Below are 17,662 nucleotides of genomic sequence, written 5' to 3'. Positions count from 1 at the left end.
TTCACTTCTTGTTTCCCACTTGATGTTCAACCAGATTAAATTTTAATTTTGAACCTACTGTTGGCCAGAGGTTGCTCTTGCCTGCCTTCCAGGGAAACCTACAAGACAGGCAGGGAGGGCTCAGCCGGTCGCTGCTGAAGCTTCCGGGGCCAATAACCTGGCTTCTGTTCAGTCAGACGAAATTTAGTGACTAGTTTCAGCGGGCTCTGATTTTCAATTTAAAGTCCATAAACTTCACGTCATCCTACGAACACCCAGGAAAACCGAGCCTGAGCTGACACCCTCTATTTGCACGCACCGAAGTTCACAGCCCCTGGCTACGGGTCTGCTGCGGGCCTGGGGAAACACCCTCGCCATCTCCTTACTACCCAGAAGAGAGCCAGGAGCCCCAGCCGCCCCCAGCATCCCTTCCTGCGGCCCCGGGTCTGCCAAGCCTCACCAGCCCACGCCCCCGACAGTGCCGCACTGAAAAACTGCACCAAAAAAACCAGGAAAGTAACATGGGTATTGTTTAACGTGTCGACATGATGTACCACAAGCAAAGGAGGGGTTTCTCTCTGTCTACTCCTCCCTACTTTGTTTCCAAGGCCATAGTAAGGTCTCTTTTACTACAGCTTTCACTTTATGGCGTTCCCATTGCATTGACAAGGACTAAACATGCTGGGGCCTTAATGCATCCTATAAATTGAAAGAGATCCAAAATGCTCTTCACATTTAGGAGGGTCAAATCTGCATTCAAACACCCCAGTTCTGTTTCACTGACAGTTGCATTCTAGGCAAAAGGGCCTTTATCGTTTCAGGGAGATTCCTGCCTGTAGCCATGGGACAGAATATAGGGTCAACCTCAGTTGTGTTAAAGAGGGGGGAGTAGGTACTTGCTGAAAACACGCACTTGTAGGCGCTTACAGGCGTCGTTATCTCAGTTTTACTTTTCTCAGTCTTTTTAGCACAGCACATGTGTGATTTACATCCCCACCTCAGAAGTCTTACCCTGAAACATTCACAAACTCTTCATTTTTGCATTGCATCCAGTCACTTGGTTCTAGACAAATCATATATATAGTATTTTATTTGCATAGCCTAGCAAATGCACATGGGAAATGCACTTATATATGTAGGGGTTTTTTTGGACTCGTTAAATATTGGTACAAATGACTTCTGCTTTGGAAACATCTGTGTCGCTATCCCTTCATAAACGTAAGCTGTCTGAGGCACAAAGCGGCTTCATAAGGCCCAACGCCGACGTGACGGTGGTACCTGATAGGAGAACTTCTACCGCCGTACCCAGAGTAACTCAACCGCGTGGCAGCGATCAAGCAGCGGAAGAACAGGCGGCCCGAGCAGACCCCGCGGTCGTGCCCGTCCAGTGCGCTGCTTCTCACCACGTCACGACCGCGTCGCCTTGAACCGAGCTTTAAGGCTGGATCCCGATCGGCTGCAAGAGCCGAAACACGCGAGAAGAAAAGCCAGGGCGGTTTTAGGAGGACAATGAAATGCAAGCGTTAACAGGCTAAGCTGTCTAAAATTAAGGATTTTCAACAAAATTCCAAAGCCCAAACGAGGAGGAGGAGACTATCGGCGTCTGCCTGAGTTTTGTTAAATAGTTCTGATAACTGAGTCGTCCTCTGGTCATTGGAGGAAGGGGCAAATGTACCAGAAGCGATAGAAAGACCAGAAGGGAAATGAAGGGTGGTAGAAGATTGGGTGGAAGAATTAACACATCAAGTTCAGCAGTGAAGAAATTACTCTCTCCCACAAGGGTTATTTACCACAGAATTAAGAAAAGCCAAAACCTGTGTGAGGAAAAAAAAAATTATTCTACCGTTCGTAAGAGCTGAATGTCTTCTGCACTGTGGAAGAGTTGGCCTCTCCTTTTGATTAGACTTAAATGTAAAATCCGTTTGTGGACTAAAACTATTTTCTGGTTGGTTTTGTAGCAGCTTTTCCCCCCCCCGCAGCCCAAACCCAGACAGCCAGTGCAGGTGTTCTCGCTGTCCACTCGTACTTCCTTTTTTCTGCAATACCTGACAACGCAGAGAATCATGTAGTGTAAATCCTTTTAGAAAACCTTTCCATGTTGCCATTAATGTTAAAAAATCTGGGTTTTTTTCCTTACTATCCCAGTCTCTGGAGACACACATTTCTGGAGAATATCCATTTTTGTTTCAAATACAGGAGGTGCGTAGCTCCTCACTTGGGGGGGAGGGGGAAGATTACAGTAAGCAGCATCTTCTTTAATGACTCTGAACCAAAACTGAGTATCATTTCATCCTATTGTCTTGAAATATATTCTATAGTTTCCAGAATCAGAGATATAATTTCTGAAAAGCTGGTAAACAGCAGAACTACTGTGAAACTATTACCTCCTTTGCCCTTCCCTGAAAGGGGAATTGTAGCACAAAAAGTAGCCCAAATTCCTTATGCAAGATCATGCAACGAGTTTTGGCCAAGATCAGGATTGGTAGCCGGGTCTTCTCACACTGACTTGTTCTCCAGCCACAAACGAGGCTCTCCCTTCAGTGGGCAGTAAACTCAGGAACCCCCATTTGCAGATCCTTGCACTAACTCCTAAGAGATGTAAAAAGGCTCCACGTCTAAGAATTCAACTCAGGCTTTAGACTACGTCAAAGTGTGTGTGTATATCATATCTATGTACACTAGATGGGTGTCTAATTCAAAATATTTAATAATTCATACATTCTTAGCCAACGGTTTTCCTTCCACTTCTTATGCTACCTAAATATACAGAATATTTTGTCCAAACGTACAAAGATTCATCATCCTCTCCACAATCAGTCGTTGAGGTTTTAGACAGCTTTTGCCTTGCAAATGTCTTGAAATGATGCAAGGAAAGGAAAACAGTACTGGGAAAGGGGAGCTCTGCCTGATGTATGGCACTGCACACCCTCTCTCGCTTTTCCTAGGGACAGATAATGAGCAGCTCAAATAAGAGTTTTAGGGTAACTAACTGATTTAAGAAATGGGGATGCTTTGCTAAGCTTTAAAAAGACAATGCAAAATCGCTCTCTTTACCCTCCCAACCATCTCAGGCAAAATTAAAAAAAAAACAAAAAAAACCCCAAAAAAACCCACACCAACAAAATATCAGGGCAATAGGCACAAGAAAATATTATGCTCCAAAGAAAAAAAAAAACCCAACCCCAAACCTATGGTGGCCTTAGTTACCAGGCTAATTTGCAACAGAAAACAGAAGGCTTGCTGGAAACTTTGCACAAATACCAACGTGCAAAATAGAAACTTCAGATAAGCTGTGGAAAGAGGGTGGGATTTCCAGAAAATAGGGAAGGACTTGTTACACCCTCCTTGTCAAATTCTGCAGGATCACCACAGCTTCTCTGGAGAAACAGCATGTGCAGCGGGGGAAAGCTAAGAGCTTTCCTTTTGGTTCTGCTTCTCCTAAATAAACTGCTTGCCTAATTTCCTTTGCAATTAGAGAAACGCTTAACTCAAAAACCCATCCTTTCCACATCTTATTCTGCTGGCTACATTTGCCACCGAGCCTCTGGCCACCTACCTAATTTTATATTACGAATACCATAGCTATATCAGCGCCTGGCTTTCTCTCCAAACCCAAGTTGCACGTGTCTGACGCGAGGTAAAGTCTCCGGAGCGGCGGGAAGAGGGAGGCTGGTGCCATTCAGCAGCTCTCCGCACAGCCTCTCCAAAAGGCACACCGGGATGGAAGGCCGAGTCCCTTCGCTATTTCACGCCGCGCTGACAGAGGAAGTTACACGGCCCGTCCTTCTCAGTGTTTTCCAAGGTCATCCCTGGAGCTTCTTCTCCAGAACAGCAGTATAAATGCTTTGTCATAGATAGGCTACCAGGGTCTTGCTTCCGAAGCTCTCCCATTGTGCCTGCCAGGACGCAGCCCTTTCCCAGTGTACCTGCGCCGGCACTTTCAGCCTGGGATGAGCCCTGCTGAGGGCCACCACCTCCTCAAGGATCTGAGCGGCAGAAAGGGCTCGGGATGATGCCGCAGGAAAGCGGGCAGTGCCCAGCCCTGGCCCGTAGCCATCAGATGGCCGTCTCAGGAGCATCCGTCCACCTGGTCTTAACCAGGCACCTCCAGACAGCCCACCTCCTCGCAGGGGATGTACTCAGCCCCACAGCACACCGTGGCAAGTCGGCTAGCTGGTAGCTAGAGGGGAAACGCCTAGAAGGAACACGCACACAGAGGTTTGGTGGCAGTGGAGAGGGGAAAGGAAATTTACACTATATAAAGAAATATTTGGGGAGCAGTTAAATAAGAAAAATAATTCCTTCAGCAAATTGTGCCTTGCTCATTTTTGGCTTCTTTAGATTAAGCCTGCCTCTGCATCAGGAGAACGCTGGGAGGAAGGAAGGTAAGTGTAAAAACACTGGCTTTTGCAGTTAGCTTTCTAAGAAGTTTTATTTCAACAATAAGAAAATAAAACCCAAAAACTAATAAATGCTACATGTAATCATCAGGCAAAATGAGGGCCTGGAAACCAGTCCCGCACGCTTCAGAGAAGGGATTTCTGCGGGGTTTTTTAGGGTAGCCTCCTATTAGTTTCAATTTTAACTATGTGTCAGAAAAATAAAATAAAATAGGGACTTTGGATTGACTTATGGAAGTCTTGAAAAACCACATAATGAATTCCCAGACCCCCACAGAGTACCTCAGCCCACTTCACACACAAAAATTAACTACAGGGTCCAAGGGGGCAGCTCTCTCCATTCAGTAGGCAGGGCATCTGTGCGACATGGTACAGCAGCAGCATCCCAGACGCCAAGAGGAGACTCCTCCAGCGGTCAGCCCTACCAAGATTCCAATAGCAGCACGTTCAGACCCACAGGAAGGACGAAAGAGAGATGCTGTCTCCATTTCCTCTCTCTTTCCTCGGATGATTGGCCTTTACGGCGAATGCTCCCTTCAAAAACGGGCATCGCAGTGGCATACGGCTTTGCCCCCTGACCATCCATGCCACCCCGCTGTGCCATTGCCTTTCCAGGGATTTGCCGGGTGGTGCTACCGCGTTGAAGAGCGAACCTGTAGCCCAGCAATCTGTTGGTTCAACAAAAGGCATGGCAGAAACAGGCTGCCTGACTCAAAGAGCGTACGCTTCCTGTTGTTGGCAGAAAGCGAGACTTCGCACTGTTCCCCCTTGCTTCCTTTAAAAACAGTGCCAGGAATTGATGTAAATGGGCTGCAAAGCATCTGACCCACAAAGCAGGGAAGTGAGAAAGTGTAGGACTCGGGAAGACAGAGCAGTACCAGCCACCCATATCTAAATATATACGGGTCGGTAAGTATATTAGATCAATGATCTTGGATGGCATCAGTCATTTTCGCTGGAAATGGGCTCAAGGGGCTAAAGTCTCCAGCAGCTCCAGAGAATTCTTGCTCCGGAGAGATCAGCCGAGCGGTTTCTTCCGCCCCAACAACCACCTGCAGCGCCGACCGCAGGTGTCATGCCGTCCGCCGACTCAGCCCAGCAGCAGCGGAGGGATCACCCAGGCCGTCTGCGAACGACCCAGCGTGTGGGAGTTCTGTCTGCTGGGACTTGCGTCAAGAGGCTCAGGAGAAGGTCCCCGCGCGCCCGGGCTAAGAGCGGCGCCAGATGTGCGACCCTATTATGACGGCGCTGATGATTTTGGCCTGCGAGGCAACACGAAGCCAGCAGCAAATGCCGTTTGTGGTCAACCACAGCCCGAACGCACGGGGAGCGCTGCGTTACTGGGACTCAGCTCCTGTGGCCTGCCTGTTAGCCATCCACATTCCAATGCATTTTCATTCCCTTCGGCCTGGGAGGCTGCTCATACCTGCTCGGGTACCCCGCGATTCAAACTCTTGAGAATCAGTTTCAACCCAAACGCCCTGTATCGGGATTCCCACCTCTTTTTCCCAACGCCACTGCAGTATTGCAGCCCAGGGTGAAATCAGGGTTTTAAAAAGCCCATCTGGGTTAAAGAGGGATCTCTTTAACATCGGGCTGCTTCTCACAGCTCCCTCAAAAAACCAAAAGAAGAATCACCTTAAAAATTGAAGTCGACCCGATGAATCCACAATAATCCTTAATGAAATACCGGTATCAGGTCATTAACAGTGGATGATTTTAAGGGACAGAACAAGGAAACTTTGGCTTCCCTTGGGCTTTCCTCAAGAAACAGCGTGGACTTCTTTGGGAAAAGATCTCCATCTGGTGGCAGGCTATAAAAACGATCAAGTCAGCACCCCAGAGGTGCTCCTTTCCCTTCAAAAAGCTGCCGTTACTAGGAATGGCGTGGATTTGCTGTGGATAATTTGTTCTCCATCAATTTCTAAGCCCTACCTGGGCTAGATTGGGCAAGGCACGTCTTGTTAAGCCTGCCCTCAGCACGTGTCCAGCAAAAGCATCTGAGCAAATCCAGCTCGCGCTTCCCACCGCACAACTTCTCCAGCCCACAGCACTGTGGGAAAGACACCCCCCCCCAGCCTGCGGGTGATGGGAAGCAGCAGCATCACTGCTGTCTGCATCTGCCAGCACATCTGTCCGGGATGTCAGAACTCACCTACAGACAGCGCCTCTGACCCTCTGTAGCGAGAAGCCGGTATCCCTTTCCCACTGCTGTAAGGACAAGAAGACTCCGAAAGATGTAATTTATACGGGAATTATGTCGTAGAGGTAAAAGTCAACCTCTCCTGGTGTAAATCACCGCTCCTCTGGGGTCACTAGAGGAGGGGGTTTTACTATCCTAACCATCTGAGGAGTTGTACTACCACAACTGTTTTTAAAAGCACACGAGAAACAGTTTTCCCAATGAAACGCGGCCGGAGCAGCCCCAGCATGCTGAGGTTTGTCCCCTCAGAGACGTTTACCGGCAGAGCGTTAGTACGTATCCTCAGCAGGTGACGGCAGATGCTACTGGAAATTTCATCTCGAGTTCTGCATTTGTTTGGTGAAAAACTGCCAGCTTGGGAATGACCTCAGATATCCCAATGTTTTAATTATCCCGGATCAACATTTTCAGCCACCTGTAAGACTGACTGCCACGTGAGAGTAAGGCACCGCAAGAAGCAGGGTGGCACCTTCTAAGCTTACCGTTAAAACTGTTGGAAAAAAATCACAAGGGATGTTCCAGAAATCACAGACTAATCACAGAAGTGGGAACAAGCAACCTGTTACCTCCTCCCTTGTCACTGCAGCGTATTTTCCACCTCTTCCTTCGCTCGTGTTCTAGCTATGCCAGCTCAGCATTTCTGTGTCCTGCTTGAAAGGGGAGGTGTGCTGTCCCTGGTTTACGCCGTCACTGCCAAGTGTACGCTCTGACGTGGCAATCGGACATCGACAGATACTGAAAAAGCTATCAGCATTGCCCAAATAACTTCAAATAACGGCCAGAGCACCTCTGCTATGGGGACAGGCTGAGAGAGTTGGACTTGTTCAGCCTGGAGAAGAGAAGGCTCTGGGGAGACCTTATAGCACCTTCCAGTACCTGAAGGGGCTACAAGGAAGCTGGGGGGGACTTTTTACAAGGGCCTGTAGTGACAGGACAAGGGGGAACGGGTTTAAATTGAAAGTGGGGAGGGTTAGATTAGATATCAGGAAGAAGTTCTTCATGGAGAGGGGGGTGAGGCACTGGAACAGGTTGCCCAGAGAAGCTGTGGATGCCCCATACCTGGAAGGGTTCAAGGCCAGGCTGGATGAGGCTTTGAGCAAGTTGGTCTAGTGGAAGGTGTCCCTGCCCATGGCAGGGGGGTTGGAACTAGATGGGCTTTAAGGTCCCTTCCAACCCAAACCATTCTGTGATTCTATGATTCAAAGCAGACGCGTCTATTTGCGTCCTTACGTAGAACTGATTTCCCCACAAGGGACTCAAGTCATTAGGGACTTAAGTGACGAAGCCAGAGGCTCCACCATGTAACTTTGCTGCCGAAACAAGCTGGGCTGGTGGGGGAAGTGAAAGAGTCACTTCAGAGCAACTTTGCTGGAGGCGACCTACAAACTGAAAAGAAATAACCAGCATTGTCCCCCGTGGAGAAGCTGACCCGTCCTCCAGCCTGGCACCTGTGTTCAGTCCTTCCACGCTGCTCCAGTCGCATCCCTTATCCCTGACAAGCACCATTCGGGGTATCAAAAGGCAGGAGAGGCATGAACCCACTGAAGTGATCCCAAGTCTAACCAGCAGGACATTATTAAAAAGAGCGGAAGAGTGACTTTTATTTAGTCACGGCAGGACTGCGATGCCAAATGATGACACGTCAGCTGTTTCAAGCAAAGATCTGCTTCAAAAGGGGTGGTTAAGTATTTCCCCATGTCTGAGCAGTAAGGACAGGATAAGGCACAAAACTTTAGATTATAGCAATGAAGATGAGGGATTGGGGAAGAATTTTGCCTGTCTCTGATCTCACTAAAAAAGAATCCAGGCAAGAAAGCCATTGCACCAACAGATGACATTGTGTCCATCATGGAATCATAGAATGGTTTGGGTTGGAAGGGACCCTAAAGACCATCTAGTTCCACCCCCCCTGCCATGGGCAGGGACACCTTCCACCAGACCAGGTTGCTCAAAGCCTCATCCAGCCTGGCCTTGAACACTTCCAGGGATGGGGCATCCACAGCTTCTCTGGGCAACCTGTTCCAGTGCTTCACCACCCTCTCCAGGAAGAATTTCTTCCTGATATCTAATCTAACCCTCCCCACTTTCAATTTAAACCCGTTCCCCCTTGTCCTGTCACTACAGGCCCTTGTAAAAAGTCCCCCCCAGCTTCCTTGTAGCCCCTTCAGGTATTGGAAGGCTGCTATAAGGTCTCAGACTGTGTTCGCACAGCAGTACGTACTGCACGCAGGAAGTCCCATTAGTGGTATGGGTAGGAACATTCAGTACTAAAAATGGCCTAAGTCCAAAGAGAGACCAAGGTTCTTGTACGTACCGACTGTTTTAAAGAACAAACCGGGCAAAACATGCACCAGGAATCACAAAAGTTAATTCACCCTGCCTGGAGTGGGAAGTTGGTGATTTCTTGAAGAGTCCTGCCCAGACCCACAGCTCTGTGATAATGCAATTTTGGCTTCACATGTGAGCCAAGGGTATAGAGACTGAGGGTAGACCTGATAGCTCTCTACAGCTACCTGAAAGGAGGTTGGAGCCAGGTGGGGATTGGTCTCTTCTCCCAAGTGACAAGTGATAGGATGAGAGGAAATGGCCTCAGGTTGCACTGGAGGAGGTTTAGGTTGGATATTAGGAAAAAAATTCTTCACTGAAAGGGTTTTCAGGCACTGGAGCAGCCTGCCCAGGGAGGTGGTGGAGTCACCATCTCTGGAAGGATTTAGGAGAATGTGGATGGGGTGCTTAGGGATGTGGTTTAGTGGTGGGCTTGGCAGTGCTGGGTTAACGGTTGGACACAGTGATCTTAAGGGTCTTTCCCAACCTAAAAGATTCTATGATTCTATATGAAGTTTCTGACCTAACAGGACAAAAACAAGTACCGAAGATTGATTCGCACTGCAACTGCTTACTGACACAGCTGTGTGACTGCTTTTCTGCAGTCAGATAAAGAACAGTAATAAAACATTTAAAAGTAATCCTAAGAAACCTAGTCTTTGGGAATTTTACGTACCTTCACTAAGCACTGCAGTCACATGAATTGTTCTGCCGAAGGGCCCCTATGTTGGGTGTAGGTGTGAAGATTTTGGTAGTGAGGGGGGAGGCTCCAGGACTTGCCTCTGTGGGAAGAAGCCAGGGGCTGCTCCATGCTAGACCCAGCTGGTTCCAACGGCTCCATGGTGGAGCAGATATCCGTGCTGCAGCCCGTGGACAGCCCATGCTGGAGCAGATTGATATTCCCGAAGAAACTGTGGCCCGTGGAGTGCCCACACCAGAGCAGTGGAAAACCCTGAGGGGGAAGGAGCAGCAGTGAGAAACTGCTCTGTACTGACCATAACTGACCATAGGGGGCCTACAAGGAAGCTGGGGGGGGACTTTTTACAAGGGTCTGTAGTGACAGGACAAGGGGTAACGGGTTTAAATTGAAAGTGGGGAGGTTTAGATTGGATATCAGGAAGAAGTTCTTCCCAGAGAGGGTGGTGAGGCACTGGAACAGGTTGCCCAGAGAAGCTGTGGATGCCCCATCCCTGGAAGTGTTCAAGGCCAGGCTGGATGAGGCTTGGAGCACCCTGGTCTAGTGGAAGGTGTCCCTGCCCATGGCAGGGGGGTTGGAACTGGATGGCCTTTAAGGTCCCTTCCAACCCAAACCGTGCTGTGATTCCATGATTCTATAACCCCCTGTCCACTGCGGCCCGTGGCGGCAGGGCAGGAGAGGCAGGAGTGAAGTCGTGCCTGGGACAGCAGTAAGGAAAGGTTTTGTTTCATGCTAGTCTTTTTTGGTTTTCACTATCCAAATCTACCTTAATTGGCAATAAATCAGTTTTCCCCAAGCCGAGTCTGTTTCACCCACAGTGGTGAGCAATCTCCCACGATCTCTCTCACCCTATTTCGTCCACCCGTCCTGCTGCGGAGGGGGAGTGAGCGAGGGGCTGGGCAGGCACCTTGCTGTTAACCTGCCAGGGTATCCCATTAGGTAAGCAGTGGACTCACGAGCCCTCTTTCAAAACTCTGCCAGGCCTGAGCTTTCACTTAAATTTCAGGCACGCTCACGAGTTTGAAGACGAGAGCGAGCACCGGTTGCGTATCTACGGTACGAAGCATATTCTGAGTCTCACTAAATGGAAGCGCCCACCAAGACCAATCCCTCGCTGCCTTCAAAACCATAATTTGAATAGGGAAAGTGGTTTTTTGCTTAGCTTGGCGGGGCTTTTTCCAACGACATGTCAGCTTGGAGTAGTTCCGTACCTTCGACTGGAAAAACAGAAATTGCCCTACTTCGATAGGATGACCTAGGCGATGCTCTTAGGGGCCGCTCTGGTTCTCGTTCTCTCCCCATGAGCAGCAGATGACCACCACCACTTCATCAGCTTTTCCCCTCCTTGCGCTGGCAGAGTTTTCTATAAGCGAAAATTCAGCTGGGGATTTCATACTGCACTGAGACAATATAGCTAACTCAAATACAAGCTGCACGGAGAAAATGAAGAGCCTGAATTGCCTCGATTATTAATGAGACCTCACCTTTCCAGGACTGCAATTATTTACCTTTATTTAAGAGAAACTAAGGGATTGTGCACCAAATGTTACTGAACCACGAAACCGGAGGAGAGTCCTGCATTTCTTCTTACGAAGTTCAGCCAGCCAAAAAGAATAAATAATGAAGCGCATGGGTTTCTGCATACACTAAACAGATCCATTAAAGTGGATTTATCTGCACCATTTCCCTCAAATTACAATCACGCCCTACTTCCGTGCAATTTTCTGTATTTTGTGAAATTACGTTACCGGCGATCTCATCCCTCGTTTGGCACACTGTTACAGCGGGTTACGAAATACCTGTTGGGCTAATGCTCACGTCCTGCTGGCGTGGGAGTCCTGCAGCAAGGCCCCAATATCGCCAGGTGGCCGAGGAGCTGTCACATCACCTGCATCATTACCGAAAGAGGATAAACTTTATCCGTTGTCCCCTTTCACTACTTCTATGTGTTTTCTGAAACAAAAGCGTGTCCATGCAACTCCAGAGAGCGCTAAACAATGCGTAAGGCAAGGAGGAAGAATACTCCTGCCTGGGGTTAAGGTTCTACCTCCTATCTCCTTCACACATCCCGCTTTGCAGAAGACAAAGAACGCAGCACAGGGTTTCGCTCCCAGTCGGGGTCTCTTTAGGAGGCATTTGATTCCCTGTCACTAGGTGCATTGTCAGTAGAGCCATTTCCAATATGAATATTCAGATGAGCACAGAATGCTCACATGTCAGACCAGAATACTCCCCAGCATAAACAAGGCAATTATTTAATCAGGCATAAGGGTTTTATTACCCTTGAGCAGCCCTTAGGTTTACCTAAACAATTAAAATTCTCAGGGGTTTGCATTCGCTTGCCTGAGAAAAGATTCTAGAGATCGTTTCATTGGGGTTGGAGAGATGTTGGGAGAGAGCAGAAACCTCATCCAGTACATGACTACAGCTCTCAACACTGATCTTGTAAGAGCAGATTTAAGCTTGGAACCTTAACCCAGGTGGCACAAAAGACAATCAGTCTGGGCCCCGTCACACATTCATTCTTACAAAATAATCTGATTATCCTACTCTCACGATTTCAAAAGTTAAGATAAATTTGCATACCCGAATTCTTACACCTCTGCAAAACAATCTCTAACACATACCATACCTTACTGAAAACATAAGCTAAGAATAGAACTGATTGGTTTATGTCTAAATCCGGATGAGCTCCAAGAAGTGCCACGTCTTCCAAATTACTCTGAAGGTTGGCTATAGTCTCACAGTTCCCAAATGGCTTTAAACAAATGCTAACCAGTGCTTCTCCATCTTCAGAGAAATCAAAGCACGACCAGCTCTTAAGCTCTTTGCTTTCCTCGGTAGGAGAAAAAGCGCTCCAGAGAAACTGGGAATAAAGCAGGGGCACCACTGCAGCCGGCTCTGCCACACCGGCTAAGGAGCCCAAGGTATTTTCCATGCAGGGGCAGCTCAGGCTGGGGCAGGAGGATGGGTTAAGCAAACAGAAGGCGGTGCACTTCTTTCAGACCCTCGGTAAGGACGCCAAGTACAAGCTAGCTAGGAATTTGCCATCGTTACCTGAAGACTTCTTAAGGAGTAGAGGAACCCATTTGATGCTGGGACACGGGATTTCTCCTTCCCAGTGAACAGAGCCCCACTGGGTGCACTCTCAGACTGAGGCTTCTCCCATCTTAGTTTGAGGGGTGTGACTGTCGCTGGTTTTGCTCACAGGTCCAGCCCAGAGCGAGGCTGAGCCCCTAATCCGAAACAGCAGATACCCACAGAGACAGGAACACAGAGCGAGCTGCACCTTTACCAGCGTGGCACACACGCAGCAAGCGTGCTCACATAAATCCAGTGACACAGCCCCACCTTGTCCCTCGTCTCCAGCTGAACGGGAGCAGAGCTCACCGGCGAGACACCTCCCCAGCTTCATAGGGACACCTCACTCCCAGAGCCTTCCAACATCGCCATGGGATTTATCTAAGATCCATGCCCAGACCCTGAGCCCCCCGACTCTGTCACTGGCTCCTCTCTGGGCTCTTTCCAGGGGCTGGCTTCCTTCCCCTCACCAGCCAGCCCAGCTGAAGGTCACACCCGAGTTTTGTCAAGTGAAGCTTGCGCGCCCATCGGGATCCCTACGGCACCTGGCCCCAGACACACAGCCCAGCCCGCGGCTGGCCCTCAGGTCCTGCGGCCCGTCACCCAGTCCCAGACCCCCCGATAACACAGCACGGGAAGCCAGGCCGAGCAGAACATCATCAGAAAAAGGATTTAATCAGAAGCTGGGACAGCGTGCAGTGACATGGTGCAGGGCTCCACAAGAACACTGCTTACATGAGACCATCCCCTTTCATCCCACCTTCTAATCTTCCCACACCCACCTGCACTCTTGCCTTCCTCTGCTCCTGTCTCTTCCCAAACAATGTGCCCCTAACTACTTTTCCCATCAGTCCCAGTTTTGCTACATCCCTACCCGAATTCGGTATTTCTAGTAACGTTACCCGAGTCCCCCCAGCCTTGCATGGCCCTATTGCTACAGCACAGTGGGCCTTGCAAGATTCCCCCCAACACTCCCTCCAACTGCGTGCGAGGATGGACCATCTTCCCCTGGCACGTCAGTGAAACTCGGCCATCTTCCACAGCAGCCGTCCGTAACTTCCGTTAGCTCCGTGACTTGTCTTCCGCGATTCCTCGTATCGTGACCAGCAGTTTCTCAGTCCTTTCACTTGACTCAACCCCAGGCCGGGGCCCAGACTCCTGCCTGCGTAACGCAAGAGGATGTATTTCAAAGACAGAAACAAAACGAAGTGCCAGCACCCTCAGTCCTCAGGGGTTCACTACGAGTCAGTGCTGAAGAAGGGCTTCCATGAAAGAGGCTGCAACTATCTCCCACAGCCAAACGTCTGGTTCCAGGTTTCATACAGCTCCAGGTCCTTTGAGGAGACGCTGGGCCGCACGGTTCGGAAGGCGTTCTCAAAGTCCAGGAAAGCAATGGGCCGAACTTGGTCTGGCATGATGGTTGCGATGTCCATGGACTGGAGACTGCGGATGGGGCCCAGAGAAGCTTCTCGACAGAGCTGCGTCATGTCTGCCCCAGAAAATCCGTTCGATTTCTGAACTATGAGCTCGACTTCCTCTTCGTTCAGAGAGCAGTGCTCCTGTGACATCAGACGGGTAACAATCTGCTTCCTCGCTGAGGCTTCCGGGAGAGGAATGTACAGTCTCTTCACCAGCCTCCTGCGGGCAGCTTCATCGATTTCCTGGGGTCGGTTTGTTGCTCCAACCACCAGAATACGATCTTCGGAGGAGGTTGTTGCCCCATCTAACTGGACCAGAAATTCAGTTTTTATCCTTCTTGACGACTCGTGCTCCCCGTCTCCCCGCTGAGACAACAGAGAATCGATCTCATCAATGAAAATCACTGCTGGCTGCTGACATCGTGCCACAGCGAACAGCGCACGGACCATCTTTTCCCCCTCGCCCACCCACTTGGAAGTCAGGGAAGAGGCACTGATGCTAAAAAACGTCGCTCCGGACTGGCACGCGATGCACTTGCCTATAAGAGTCTTGCCAGTCCCGGGAGGGCCGAAGAGAAGAATTCCTTTGGGAGGGCCACGTAACCCAGTGAAGATGTCTGGCCTCAGCATAGGCCAGACCACTATTTCTTTTATGGTAGCTTTAGCAAATTCAACACCGGCGATGTCATCCCAGTTGACAGGAGGCCCATGGTCCATGATCTCGTGCATAATGAGCTCGACCATTTTCGGTTCGATGTTTTTCAGTCGTTCATCCACAGGCAGCGACGGATCCGGCTGCCCTCTCGTGTGAGGTTTGCACTGGGCTCCTCCGTTTTCGTTTCCGTCTTGTTTTGGAACTGGAGGAACAAACTTGCCAAAGGGGCCCCGAGATCGGCCCGCACCCAGCGATTTTTTTACGCCTCCGTAGGACGAGACTGGCGCGCGCTGGGGCAGGTTCTGAGATTTCTTCTGCTGATCCACCCACAGCTGCTCTTTTGCCGTTCTAAAACCAGGAATGCTGCCCTCTTCACTTCTGTTTCTATTCCCTGAAAAACTGCTGGTTTCTGCACTGACGGGAGCCTCGCACAGAGCAAGGTTAGGAGTCACCGTGCTGCCTTCATCAGCCATGCCATAGAACGCTTTCCTTTTTCCAGAACTTGCAGACCACGCCGGTGCAGCGGCCTGGCTGGGAAGAGACGCGTTTTGCCCATCACGACAGGTGCCCAGCATTTTCAGAGAACTACTGCCCGTCACTTCCTTACTTCCAAACAGCGGAGTGGCCTGGAAACCTGTCAGAAGCTGTTTGTTTAAGGAGGCTGAAGAGGCAGGAAGAATGTCTGAACTCTTGGTCACAGGAGGCGCGCTGCTTTGAAGTGACTTTGAAGATGAGGGATGCTCAAGGGGCTCTGGTCCCTGACTTGTACATTTTGCTGAGCCGGCACGGAGCTCGGGCTCTCCGGCAGTGCTGAGGAGACCGGGTTTAGGAAGACCTGGCGCAGCAGAGGCACTGACCCCTTTATCGGCTAGCGCACAGGCATCTGCTGGTGCCATCTGAGAGCTCCGGCAATTTTTGCCAGCCCGCATCCTCTCTCGCACACACTTTAATTCAAACACATTATCTGTTGTCAGGGCAGATTGCCACTTGTCACTGTCATTTTGCTGACACTTTGCCAAAGTCAGAATGTTTTCAGCGTAGTTATTCAAGCCAGTCTCTATGTTGTCAGAGTCAATAATTGCAGCGTACTTCTCCGTGTATTTTTCAAACAGCTTGGCAGCGCAGACCTGCGAGATCTCGGAGTTTGCCCATGCATACTGAATGCGCAGGATTTTGGCACGGTATTCGTCTGCCTTCTGTCCTGGTGTGCAGGTGCCAGAGGTGATGGCGAAGTAACTTTTCTGCCAGTTGCTCAGGTGCACGGCGCTGTGGGTGGGGGTTCCCATCGCTGACGCTGAAACATACACAACATACCCGCTGTTAGAAACAAAAGCCGTTTCACAGCTATTTACTTTTCCTGCTTCACCTTTCCCTAGATGCCTGCACATGAAAACACACATTGTTTGAACGGAGAGAAGGAGTGCAGTAGATCTTGCAAGCTACTCGGCCAGTCTGGACCCTTTACTGTTCCCAAAAAGCGACCAGCTTTGTGGAGTAAAGCCATTTAGAACAAGGTTCTCTTTTCCTCCTTGCTGAAAGAGAAAACAAAAAGGAAAAGGGAGTTTGCTTCTAACCAGAGGTCTCCGGGGGAGGTAGGCAGACTGCAAAGAATGGTAACCGACGGCCAAACAAAAACTGGCCTTGTTAAATTAAATCCCCGGTGCTCTCACCCCCACTTGACAGACTATGGCACAGTGCAGGGGAAGACAGATTAGACATCGCTGTCAGAGTGATGACATGTCTTAGTGATGGTAAGAAAAATGGAACAATAAAGCTAAAAAATAAAACTACACGCCAAGTCTGTAAGGGGAGGCAGAAGTGGAATGAATAAGCCTGAATTTAGCAAACTTTTCAGACGAAGAAAACACTTACGGATTCATAGCAAATGCTCAAACCTGTTTATTCCCTTTTGAATGTACTAAAATCTCCCCAATTTATATTCCAGAGAAACAAAGCTGTTGCGTATTTCAAGCGATGCTTGCTTCTCAGATTTAGAAAATGGAATTTTGATTTCTTCAGCGATTTTTTTTAGCTTAAGAAATAGGAAAGATGGCATTTGGCTAGGAAGTAGCGTTTGCTAGACTTGAAAAGATATGCTCATGTTTATGCTGCATTTTCAGAGAAGCCTGTCTCTGCAATGTGTCACGTGCAGAGACATTCCTGGTAATGCCAAGAACTTATCATTTCAGAAGAGACGCAGGCACAAACAAAATCACAAGAAATCTATCACTGCCTCGCCAGGGTTTGCAGAAAGCTCCTAACACAAGGCAATTCCATTCTTCTCGCCTGCCCAAAAGGGACATCCCTCTCATATATGAGAGAGTTGGGCTTGTTGAGCCTGGAGAAGGGTCCGGGGAGACCTTACAGCACCTTCCAGTACCTGAAGGGGCTACAAGGAAGCTGGGGGGGACTTTTTACAAGGGCCTGTAGTGACAGGACAAGGGGTAACGGGTTTAAATTGAAAGTGGGGAGGCTTAGATTGGATATCAGGAAGAAGTACTTCCCAGAGAGGGTGGTGAGGCACTGGAACAGGTTGCCCAGAGAAGCTGTGGATGCCCCATCCCTGGAAGTGTTCAAGGCCAGGCTGGATGAGACTTTGAGCAACCTGGTCTAGTGGAAGGTGTCCCTGCCCATGGCAGGGGGGTTGGAACTGGATGGCCTTTAAGGTCCCTTCCAACCCAAACCATTCTGCGATTCTGTGACACGATATCACCGAAATACAAAGTTTTAATTTCCCTTTTTTTACCTTCTGTATGTTCCAGCCAGAGAATGCTTAAAAACTGTTAAAGAGGAGGTCCACATACCCTGCATCCCTTCCAACAGAGTACAAGTCAACTTGCAACCTTCTTCTGAATCAGCTGCGGGCTGCGTGTGAGTGACCAACGTACAGGTGTAACACACACA

The 17,662-nt window shown here is 49.3% G+C and overlaps 1 protein-coding gene across 1 annotated transcript; it reads right to left on the bottom strand.

The window, feature by feature from the left end:
* Positions 1-13,968: 13,968 nt before the first annotated feature.
* FIGNL1 (fidgetin-like 1) lies at positions 13,969-16,045 on the bottom strand. The gene has a single exon (XM_010157443.1). The coding sequence runs from the start codon at positions 16,042-16,044 to the stop codon at positions 13,969-13,971; it is 2,076 nt and encodes a 691-aa protein (XP_010155745.1). The 5' UTR covers position 16,045.
* Between the last annotated feature and the right edge of the window lie 1,617 nt (positions 16,046-17,662).

This window comes from Eurypyga helias, unplaced genomic scaffold (genome assembly GCF_000690775.1).
Source record: "Eurypyga helias isolate BGI_N326 unplaced genomic scaffold, ASM69077v1 scaffold3858, whole genome shotgun sequence".
Taxonomy (NCBI): Eukaryota; Metazoa; Chordata; class Aves; order Eurypygiformes; family Eurypygidae; genus Eurypyga; species Eurypyga helias.
This window is presented reverse-complemented; position numbering and strand designations above follow the sequence as displayed.

Coding starts and splice junctions, on each gene's coding strand:
- FIGNL1 (XM_010157443.1), bottom strand. CDS start 16,044: ATGGGAACCCCCACCCACAGCGCCGTGCACCTGAGCAACTGGCAGAAA.